Source organism: Sarcophilus harrisii, chromosome 1 (assembly GCF_902635505.1).
Source record: "Sarcophilus harrisii chromosome 1, mSarHar1.11, whole genome shotgun sequence".
NCBI lineage: Eukaryota > Metazoa > Chordata > Mammalia > Dasyuromorphia > Dasyuridae > Sarcophilus > Sarcophilus harrisii.
The window spans coordinates 505,852,061-505,864,216 of NC_045426.1; the positions used below are offsets into that span (position 1 = coordinate 505,852,061).

The 12,156-nt window shown below is 33.0% G+C and overlaps 1 protein-coding gene across 9 annotated transcripts in view; it reads right to left on the reverse strand.

Moving 5' to 3' along the window:
• Positions 1 to 12,156, reverse strand: part of PIEZO2 (piezo type mechanosensitive ion channel component 2) — a 545,237-nt gene that overhangs the window by 6,659 nt on the left and 526,422 nt on the right. For all 9 annotated transcript variants that reach the window (XM_031946650.1, XM_031946649.1, XM_031946651.1 and 6 more), the window contains 4 exons: positions 8,645 to 8,833; positions 7,786 to 7,878; positions 6,333 to 6,505; positions 528 to 650 (listed from right to left, as the gene is read on the reverse strand). In XM_031946650.1, the coding sequence (XP_031802510.1) occupies positions 528 to 650; positions 6,333 to 6,505; positions 7,786 to 7,878; positions 8,645 to 8,833 (578 nt within the window). The remainder of the gene's footprint in view (positions 1 to 527; positions 651 to 6,332; positions 6,506 to 7,785; positions 7,879 to 8,644; positions 8,834 to 12,156) is intronic.

Consider the following 12,156-nt stretch of genomic DNA (forward strand, 5'->3'; position numbering starts at 1 on the left):
TTTGTTAACTATTTCCTAATTACATTTTAATTTGGTTTGGTCTGCGCTGGGAACATTTCCCTCACCTCTGACCTATCTGACCCTTTTGATGATTTAAACCTTTCATGCTCTCTGCAGAATCAGTCTATATTCTAATGTAAACTTAGAAGCTTTTTACAAATGACTCAAAAATTACAACTGTTGCTCTTTATTTATTTAGTAAGCATTTCTAAGGAATGTGCCATTATGACCCCTTTCTTAAAATATTTATAATAGATGAGGGGAAAAAAATCCCTCTTCGAGCAAGAGAGAGATGATGGTATCCTAAGATCAACAGGCTAATAATCTGGTCTGCTTCGATTTGAAATTGTGAATGAATTTTACTTTATTTTCTCCCTGACCACAGTTGAGTCCATATAAATAAACATGTACATGCATGCATGTATGTATATCTATACATACATACATGTTTATAAATATATACACAAATTCACATACACTTACACACATCTTTTTCAAAAATGCATTACAAAGAAAAGTGTTCTTACGCTGGTGTCACTGTGGTTTTGTTGCCAGACATCATATTTGCAATAGATGTTCTGGTGTCATTTTCAAGTTTAAAAGAAATCTTATCTGATGCTATTTCTGCTTTTGCACCCAGACTGAGGTTTCTATGAAAACAAAACCAAATTAAAAGTCAGGATATATATCAACTAATCTTGCAGACAATTAAAAAAAACCCACCACCAACTTATACATATCAATCCTACTCAGGTCATCAAATTTTTGTGGTATTCTATCATATTTTCCTGGCTATCTTTCTCTTTTAACCTTTCTCTCTTTCACTAAATTAAAAACAAACAAATAAATAAAAATTTAAGTAGGCTACAACACATTCAGAGTGGTATCCAGATGAGGAAAACAATACTGCTTGATTGTGTTCCTCTACTAAATTTTCTTTTAGTTCAGTCAGCATGAGGATAGTTAGATTTAGGATTTTTTAGAAAAAAATTATCTTAAATCCAACAATTTTTAGAAGGTAGATTTTTAAAATTAGTTAATAAAAATACCTTTGTTTTCTTCATGGGTCAACTCAAAGACATGTCTAACTAGAAAAGGAGATGGGTTGGATATGCTGCCATAATAAGAGAGAACAGATGTAGCTTGAGGGCTACTTGGGTGTCTTTAAGGTACAGGTCACCCAACTATAAGTTTCATGAAAGCAAGGACATGGCATCTTGCATTTTCCTCAGAAGAAGAATTGGGTATTATCTACAGTAGGTATTTAGTATCTGTTTAATTAATTATCAAGGTTGTGAGAGAACATATATACATTCTTAAAAAAAAAAAAAACAAGATGAAGGAGCAAGGTAGGACCACCAACATTTGGGATCTTCCAGTGAATACTGCTCATTCTTCTCCACCAGGAACTGAGAAAAATCAGGCCCTGATTTTCTTAATTACTCTGAATGCTTCACACTTAAGTCAAAGTTGAGAAGGAGGTGTAGAAATAAGATAGAGTTTAATTCCCAATTTTAAAATGAAATAGGGTTTAATTTCTAATTTTAAAATGGAAAGTGTCATGCTTGAAAGCACAGCAGGGGCATTTCCTTTCATCCTTTTGCCATGATAAATGAAGAGCGGTTTGTGAAGATCATGGAACATCGGTACACTGAACACTTGACCAGTTATAACATGAAATGAGAAAGATCATCCTATTGTCATCCATATAAATTGTCACAAAATTTCAGCTGCATAAAAAAACCCTTCTGCTTATCCCTCCCATTGTAGATGTGTGTATGTGTATGGGGAGGAGGGATGTATGGGCCACTGGATCTGGTTATGAAGTAAGCCCTGATTCTTATTTTAATAACACCATAATTTATAGAAGAATTCTGCCCCCTTTTCCCTTTTTCTTCCTGGTTGTAAAGCCAGACCAAAGCTTCAAAGAGAAAAAGAAGGGATAACTACAAGATTAAGTCTGCATATGGATAGGAATAATGGGGATGTTGGAGTAAAAAAACATGATAGTCTCACCTTCTCTAGTGCTATGCATTGTGTAATTATCACCTGGTGAGCAATTATGATTGATAAAATAAGAAGCTATCATTCCATACCATTCTTTTCACACATAAACTTCAGAAAAAGCTATGTACATTTCTCATTTACAACTTCCTCCCCCCCCCCCCCTCTCCTACTTTCTCTCTTACCCGTTAAGGAATTACTTAAACCCTTGCAACCTAGTATTCCATTTCACTGAAAGTACTCTCTTCAAAATTATCAAGAATGTTTAATTGCTATTTCCTAATAGTTTTTTTCAGTCTTCATTCTGAAGACTACAACATTATTGACTATTTCCTTTTCATGGATATTTCCTCCTTTCTCAGTATTAGCAACATATCCATTCTGATTCTTTTCTGTCTGACCCTTCCTTCTTGGTATCTAACAGGATCATTATGTGTGCTCCATCTCCTAATTATGAAACTCTCTCAACACTCTGTCTTGGATTCTATACTCTACTATTTCTTCATCATCTCATCTTGCGTTTTTCACTTTATATCTAGTTCTTTGAAGATGACTCAAATCTATGTATCTCTTTTCTGGGTTTTTAAGACTTTCATGGTTTTCTTTTTCACTAATTTACTACTCCTTAGTTTCTTTTTTTTTGATATATCATTCATGTCATATCCACTGATTGTAGGTATTTTTCAAAGTTCTGTCTTAGAATTCTCTCTCTCTCTCTCTCTCTCTGTCTCTGTCTCTGTCTCTGTCTCTCTCATTTCTGTTTCTATTTCATCACAATCTCATCAGTTCCATGAGTTAAATTATCTTCTGGATGAAATTAGCAAATTTATGTATCCATTCTTTATCTCTCAATCTCCAGTTCTAAAATCACCAGCTGCCAATTAGATTTTTTTTTTTGTAACTGAATGTTTCATAGGCAAGTCAAACCCAACATGTTAAAAAAAACACCTCATTAGTTTTCCTCTACTGTACAAAACTGGGTTTCTTCTAAACTTCTCTATTACTTATGTTGGGTGTTAGATATACAAAGAAAACCTGAGAAATAGTTCTTTCTTTCAAGGAGCTTTTGTTCTATTGCCAATTATTTTAGAATGGATTAGTTTAGTTTCATGCTTAGCTTTTTGCACTGTCATTTCCCCTTCAGTACTCTTCATAATGTTATAAGGTGATATTGCCTATAAGGGGGCAGAATTCTTCTATAAATTATGGTGTTATTAAAATAAGAATCAGGGCTTACTTCATAACCAGATCCAGTGGCCCATACATCCCCCCCCCCCCCCCCCCCCCCACATCTACAATGGGAGGAATAAGCAGAAGGGTAGTAGCAACATTTTTATGCGACTGAAATTTTGTGACAATTTATATGGATGACAATAGGATGATCCTTCTCATCTCATGTTATAACTGGTCAAGTGTTCAGTGTACCCATGTTCCATGATCTTTGCAAACCACTCTTCATTTACCATGGCAGAAGGATGAAAGGAAATGCCCCTGCTGTGCTTTCAAACATGACACTTTCCATTTTAAAATTAGAAATTAAACCCTATTTCATTTGCTTATAATCTTTTACTCCCTTTCTTTATAATATTCTAATGTGACTTTAAGTTCTAAAACTATGTTGTCCTAAGTTACCATGTATTTCTGTTAATATGTGTGTTTCTGGATATCCTTAACTTCCTCATTGTAGTGATTGCTTTATAATGTTTACATTTCTGGAAGCAATGAGGGTAGTTCATACTGATGACTTTTCTTTATACTATCCCCTTTTTTGGCTTAATAGCTTTGTTGAGTAGGGTAGGCTGAAGCCATGATAATTATATAACACAACTTCTTATCTTCATAATTTCTTATAGTTTTTGGTTGATTTTTCTCTTTGTTCTAACTAGTTGATCATAACAACTATTATGGGAATGATTGAATTGGCAAGCTGTCACCTCTAGTCTTTCATTAAGTAATCAATTTCCTTTTTTATGATGTTGTTTAATACTCTTCTTGTTCATCACCTTTTAATCTTACTTTTGAAGGAAATATTCAGACTATATTGGTACAAGTAGTTTATAAGCCATCCTCTTTTGTTTTCTAATTCTGAACAATGTTTTCTAACATTCTTTGTCATCTTCTAATAAGCTTATTTTTGCACTAAAAGTCACAATGACTAAGTTATATGTTCATATAGACTGGAAGATCTTAAGATATTCACAGAATTTCTCTAATTCTTCATTTTGTTCAATAAATAATGACACTAAGTTGTGATTATTTTCAAGACAGTCTTTTGTGTATGTTTATCATGAACATTGTGAAAATCACAAACTATTCTATGAAATCATGATTGTTTTAAGGTTGTTTTAAGGTATTTGATGAAACCAACTCTGCTAATTCTTTTATTTGTATCTAAATGGAGAAATTGAGTAATTCACTCATCAGCTGCTATTTACTTAATCTTCTAGCTTTAACAATAGTCTTGACAATATTGTTTAATAATATGCCAGTGTTGAACTGGTTCAGTTTTAAACTATGTAACTCAGCAATTAGACCAGGACGTATATCTCATAGATTAATATTTATAGACATTTTCACTCTCTCCTTTTTTCTACTGCTTTGTCTCTGCAGACATGGGAGGAACTATGCAAGACTAAGGATCATCATTTAATTTTCTTTCTCTTATGTGTTGTCAAGGCTAAAGAATTTATTGCTTAGTGCTTAGCATACTAGTTGCAGAGCTCCTTTATACTGTTAAAGGCTGGTTTTTAGGTAATAGCTTTTGTCTGTCCTTAGCATAATGCTTGAAGCCTATCCAAAATAAATTCTTTAGATATTGCTTTTGAGTTAGAAAGGGCCTCAGATTAGATGCCCAATTTTGTTTTCTATGTTCTTAGATCTTCACCTTGAATGCTTGATGCATTATGACAACAATGACATATCTTTCTTTTGTATTTATCACTCCACACTCTAAATCATTATTAAAATATTCAAATCATGTACTCTTTAAAAATTTGTTTATTGACTTTTCAGGTTTGCGTAGCTGAGGGAATGGAGAACCATCTCTAGTAGTTTTGATCTACTGGACCCAGATGGCTCCACAGGAGAAAATGTGTCTAGTGATTTTGCATAGCTCTCTCTCACTTAAATACAATTCATTTGCATGTCACTCATGAAATCACCTCCCTGATGCCATGATCCTGATAGAGAATAAAGGAGAAACAAAAAAATATTTAGCTCAGTTTTTGGGAAAAATAAAAGAATATCTCGTTGTAAAACATTTTAATAGATTACTCTAGTAAAAAATTTTTTTTGACAATTATATGTACTGTATTCTCCCTCCCCTCATACATTTAGCGGAAAAAATGAGTTATGTTTTGTTCATGTAGTTTCGTTCCTCCTCCTTTCTCTCAACTCCAGCTTCTTGTTTGTTTGTTTTGAAACAACTGAAGCTTCTAGCAAACTTCTGTAGGGAATCTACTTTCTGCTGGCCAAAACAGAAAAAGAATTAAATCAAGAAGCTTCCAAATGCTCATCACTGACTAAGGTAAGGAGTGGAAAGGTTTAAGTCAACTTTTTCTCTTTTAGTCATGTCACTTAGATATCTAGCTATTTCTAATATCACTTTCTATTTGTTTTTCCCTCCTATCTCCTTTGGACTATTGACCTAGAATTTCTGCCAATTAAGCAGAGAGCTGAGCTGAAACTGCATTATCTAACTAAAAAGTCTTTTCTATGGATTAAAGATGCTTAAAACACTGAACCTGAAACTTGAAAGAAAATAAAATATACTTTTCATTCATTTTGTAAGATATCTCCCATATTCTCCCTTTGTCTTTCTCATGTTCATAAACTCATATTTAGTATTTCTATGACATGGCATTTTTCAAGTGTCCAATGAAAAATACCTAATGGAAAGAGGAACAGTCAAAAAGTCTAGATAACAAATTTATTACTAATGTTTTTCTAATTCTAGGTCAGAAGTTCTAAACTTTTTTGTATCATGGTTTTCTTTGACTAGTTGGTGAAGCCTGTGGAAGTTTTCTCATAATGCTGTTTTTAAGCATAAACCAAAATATGTTGGATTATTAGAAAATTAATTACACTGAAATAGTTATCAAAATAAAACAAAGAAATGAAGTTTATAGTCCTTATTAATATTCTGCAAGACTCTCTCTTATCAAGTATGCATTTCAATCTTAAAAAATGAGTAAGAGTTGCTGAGACAGATTGTGGATTATGATCCAGATGTTAACATATTTTTCCTCCTCCTCCCGTATCCCACCCCACCTCCATCTTTGCCCCATAAAGGAAAAGGGGGAAATTAGGAAAGGAAATGTAGTAACTACCTCTGGATACTCCATGAAAAAACAAGAGAGAAGCTATTATCAAAATCCTTGAGTTCTTTTATCATTTTCAGCTTACTGGGAGGGCTGATAGTCCACAAAGAATTTGAATTTCCTTCCAGTTCTACTACTGTTATGTCTTCTCTTTGATAATTTTCCAGAAATTGCATAGCATTCTGTAAATAAAATTAGATAGAACATTTAACCATGCAAAGTGTATGGAAAACAATCTTTCTCTGAATGTTTTTGAATATAATTTTGACAGTTTCTTAAGAAGATGTATAGTGTAACAGTATGATTGACTCCATAATCATTAATATGGCAGTTATTCACTATTTATTTCTGGACTCCCAGTCCCATTATACTCCACATCTCTTTAATGATATGTTAAGTTTATTTTTTCTGTTTAAGTTTTTCTGGAATCAATATCCCCTAAATCTTGCCTCTCCTTTATTCTCGTTGTTTTGGATAAGGCCAAACTAAGGAGGATTTCATTTGAAGATAATTTTTTACTGTTGAGCAAATGGCCCCAAATAAAATGCCCAGTTTTATCAAAGCTTAGACCTCAAAGGACACAAAAGTACCCCCCACCCATCTTGTTGGAGGAAAGACTTTGTGTTCATTTAGAAAAGTGATCTATCCCAATTAGTGCATTTTCATAACTGCAGACATGGAAGAAACTATGTAACACTAAGGACTAAGTCTTTTATGACTAAAGACTGAGGAGGCCTGCCATATACTCCATAATTGGGAAACTGGGTACTGATGTGGTTGTCATTAATCACAGCCCAAACCAAATATACTCATTGGAGGAATAGTTACTTTCCCCAGATTCCTGTCTGTCATTAAAATAGACCTTGTTTCACTTTGCAACTGTGAATCATTCTTGGGTAGTCAGTTCTTATAGTCACTGGAATCTGAATCCCAGCTCATATCACCTTGTCCATTAGGCTAGCTCAGAAAACAGAGCTTATCTAGAGTGTTTCTTCACTTTTTTGACCATGAGCTTTCTTATAGCTGATAGCAGTTCTTTATGGCACTATCTTATGGTATTGTCCAGTAAGCAAATACAATTGCATTTTAGAACACTGTTCTCTTACCATTTTGTTCCATTGCCTTCCTGTGAATGTAAGTTCTCTGAGGGCAGGGAACTGTCTCAAATTTGAATCTGTATCTTTAGCACTTAACATGGTGCCTGACACATAGTAGGCACAAGCAATAAATGTTTGGTGATTTAAACAGTATAACCTTGGGTCATTATCCATAACTTAGGTTTGACATCTAATGCCATAAGACTGCTCATCAAAACCTCCTGTTTTATTCCTGTTCTGCCCCCTTAGCATTTCCACCTCAAGTCTCTGATAACATTGACAAATATTAATTCCCTTTAAGGTCACTTAGATATTGGAATTTTTAATGGAAGATTTATATATATAATATATATGCATTTACTTACAGTATTTGTTGAATAATTCCTTAGAAATGATTTAAACAAAGCTGGCTCCATAAGTTTCAACTGGCTCTGTTGAGCACTCATTGTGAAAATAGGCTAGAAGACAGAAAAGGGTATGAAGTTGTTAGCTTCTACTTACTCTATATTCTGGTAATGTGAAAAGAAAAGCAATCAAATTTCCTGACATCTCTGGGACTATGCATTTGATTAAACATTTCAGGTATTTTTAAAAGGGATTCCTTTACTCTCATGGGTCTCAAACTCTTTGGAGTCAGAAATCTGGCCATGGGCACTTATTTTAGTTGAGTGACCCTCTATAAGCTACTTAAGCTCTCTCTGCCTCAGTTTTATCATCTGTAAAATGGAGATTATAATAACACCCTGTCTCTAAGGGCTGTTGTGAGGATTATAAGGAATAATAATTGAAAGTACTTAGTATAATGTCTAATACATAATAGATGTTAAATGCTTATTCTTGTCCTCTTTCCTTCTCATCCCAGTACAGTCTGAGTTCTATCCAACTCTTCTCAGCTCCTCATTTTGCATGAAGTATATTTAATCTCAATAAACATGCACAATGAATCCTCAGAAGTGATAAAATGTATTTAAATTTGCATTGCATATTTCTAATCCACTGGAAATATGCAGTGAATATTCCAATAATGTTCATGCTCATTGGGATGCAGCTGTAGTGACAAGCCAAAGTTAAATATGATAACAGAGGTGTGAAATAAACACTTCAAAGTCCTTGGCTTAGTTTTTGGGTAAAAAATGAATTAGACCCAACACCTCAGGGTAAAACTAAGAATCTGAAACAGAAGCTCAGGATAAAGTTGTTGTTACTCTTGAACTGGACAATTACCTGATACCCTCCTAGAGTGATCTTGACAGAAACATCCAGGGGCTGATTGATGACCCCAGCAACTGACTTGATCAGAGACATGAAAAGGAGGGGGAACCAGACAATACAAATCAATAGGACAATGATCATGCCTCCCATGCCATACTTTACAACCTTTTTTTTTTTCTGTCCTCGAGGCTGGGGGTATCTCTGTAAGAAAAACAGATCAACAAGGTAAATGTTCCACCAGTTGTGACAAGTACAATGCTTATAAGAAAATAATCGTGTTGGAATTAGCACTGCTCTTTAATACAGATCCCCAAATTCTAATGCTGCTGGCAAAGACCATTTTATAGGTTTTTGTTTGATAATAATGGGTTCATAGAGAGGTAGAATGTGCAAAATTTTCTGGTATGTGAAACTTCTTATGGCAGGACAGATGAATCTACCTCAGGTAGATGAATATCCAGAAATGTTCTCCTTTATTCCCTCTTCGCATACATATTTTTAATATATGTTTAAAACTATGGATTTACAAGTATCAATTCTATTTCTTTTCATGGAGTAAAATGAAAATACAAGATATCCATGCTGTTTAACATGAATGCAAATGTAGTACTTTATTAAATTAAACTATCTGTTCATAAAGCCCAAGAGTATGGTAAATGAGGTCCTTTGTCCAGAATCTTGTGCTTTAAGATCTCTGGACCCTAATCAACCCTGAAGGTAAAAATAATAATGATGATACCAATGATGATAATAACTATGACTATGACTACTACTACTAGGTGATGGTGGTAGTAATAGTAGTGGTAGTAGTAGTAGTAGTAGCAGCAGCAGCAGTAAAGAGTAGTAGTACTACTAGTAGTAGTAGTAGTACTAGTACTAGTAGTAGCAATAGTAGTAACAGCAGCAGCAGCAGCAGTAATGACAGCAGTGGCAACCAGATGAAGTAGAATGCTGAGCTGGAAGTCAGAAAGATCATTGTTCAAATCTGGCCTAAGATATTTACTATCTAAGTGACTCTGTGCAAGTCACTTAATGTGTTTGCCTTAATCCACTGGAGAAGGACATGGCAAACCAGTCCTGTATCTTTTCCAAGAGAACTTCATGGATTGTATGGTCCATGGGGTCATGAAGAATCATACATGACTGAAGGACCCAACCACAAAAACAATGACAAATTTGTAGCATTTATATAGTGCTTTCAAGCTTATTAATATAATGTCCTTTCATTCTTACAGAAACCCTGGTAGGTTGGTGCTATTATTATTATTCTTTTATAGATGGGAAAATTGTTGTGGTTTTCCTTTTGTTCTTGAGGGCCATGACATCAAGAAAAAGATGTCAAGACAGGCAAGTGAATGGACTTAAATGACAAATGGGAAAAAAGACTAAGAGACGTCTCTGATTGCCTAGGGTCTAGGCTCTAGTCTACATTTAGGAGAGATCTGAGGAAGGATTTGAATTTAGGTCTTTCTGACTCTAATACTATATACCATTCATTTGTCCTAATGGAACAAAATGCTAACAGTTGATATCGCTCCATTGTGTTAAAGTTTTTAAAGAATTTTCCTAATGATATCCAATGAGTAGTTCCATATATAACCCTTATATACATACTCAGTCTATCTATTCATTCATCCTTATCTCACACTTCCTACTCACCCTTGTGTATTGGATTACTCTTTATCTTTCACTATTTCTGTTCCTGTCTTTGTACCCTTATTCATGGTACTTCCCATAGCTAGAATAGATTGCTCCCATCTCTGTCTATAAGTTCATTACTTAGAGATTCAACTCAGTTCTTTCTCTGGATGCAGACATGTCTTTCTTCATATTTCTTTATAAATCATTTGGATATTTATAATAATCAAAATGACTTATTTGCTTAAAGTCATGTAAAAAGAATATTGTTGTTATATATAGAATAATTACCTTTAGCATGGAGGAGAGAAGAAAAAAAGAAATGTGTATAACTTTAATATATATTTAAAAGAAATATCAAGTTCTACACAATAGATTTGCTGACTCATTGCAATCATCTTTTTTCTTATATTGTGTTACAGAAATGTATTCTATAAATTAAAAAAATAAAAATTATTTCATTATTTTTAGGGTTTTGTGCACAAATATTGCTAGAAAGATAGATATACCTTTTTTCTCCAATTAAAATATAAACTCCTTGAGAATATCTGTGTTGTATACATTTTTATATCCCCAGTCTAACAAAGATTCTACTTGAAACTAGTGGGTATTTACAATGATTGTTGAATGAGCTAATTCAAGGTAGTAATTCAGTTTTGCTGAAATATAGAGTGAGAAGAGAGTAATGTAAAATAAGTGTTAGCACTTAGTTGTGAAATTTTTGGCAAACTGCAAAACTCTTTGTTTGATTATGTCCAAAGGAGACGGAAGTCAACTAAGCTAATATAAATTTCAACTGTCAGAGTTATGATAGGTTATGAGGTTTGAAATCTTAAATGTCATTCTTTTTTTTTTTTTTTTTTTTTTTTGTCTTTCACACTACTTATGTGGACTCTGACTCTTGTGCATACATAAATTGGAGCTGTAAGTATGCAAGCTGCCAAGGTGGTGCTGGAAATCTAGCTGGCAGGGATGATGGAGACACATGCCAGATACCTGCAGAAAATGTTAGACAGTACCCGACTATGTTGTGAGGAGCAGCTAACTAGATTAGATGTCTTGGGATAGATTCACCTTACTGATGGCTAGAAGTTGGGAATAGTTATTTTGGAAAATGGAAGTAGAGAACTTTTGTCTGGCTTGCTAATCAGGAGCTGTAAAACAGTGAAATTGCCTCCTACTCTAAGGAGTTTGAAAGTAAGTTTCTAAGCGTACCTTTAAAAATTATACTAGTATATCCAGTAAATACTGAGTAAAAATGGGTGTGTGGGGGTTGGCAAGAAAGAACAGATTAAGATTTTAGTAATCATCTTGTTTCTGTTAATATTGCTTTCTCTAGTGATTTCCCAGTCTGGATTCAATCTAATTTATATTGTGTTTGAAAATTCCTAATAATAATTCATAACTTAATCGATTTATGCTTTCTCTCATCTCATTTGTGCTTCCAATTTATGTGAACAGAAAAGGCACATGCATTCATGAACAAATATAAATGTATATATAAATATAAGAATATATTAAATAAATATAAAAAGTATTAAATTATATTAATGAAATTTAAAATTAATTAAAATTAATAAAAACTAATTAAATACAGAAAATATTTTTAGATTTAAATTATTATTAAAATATATAAATTATTAATAATAATATATATTTTATTATTAAACTAGCATTTTTATTAATTATTAAAATACTATTTTATTTATTATTATTAAATTATTAATTATTTATTACAAATATTGTTAAATTATTAAAATATATAAATGTTTAAATAAGTAAACTACAAGACATATATATATATATATAAATATTATCTTAATTAAATATTATATATATACACAAACACACATAAAATGTTCTGTATCTATGGAGGAAATTCTTGT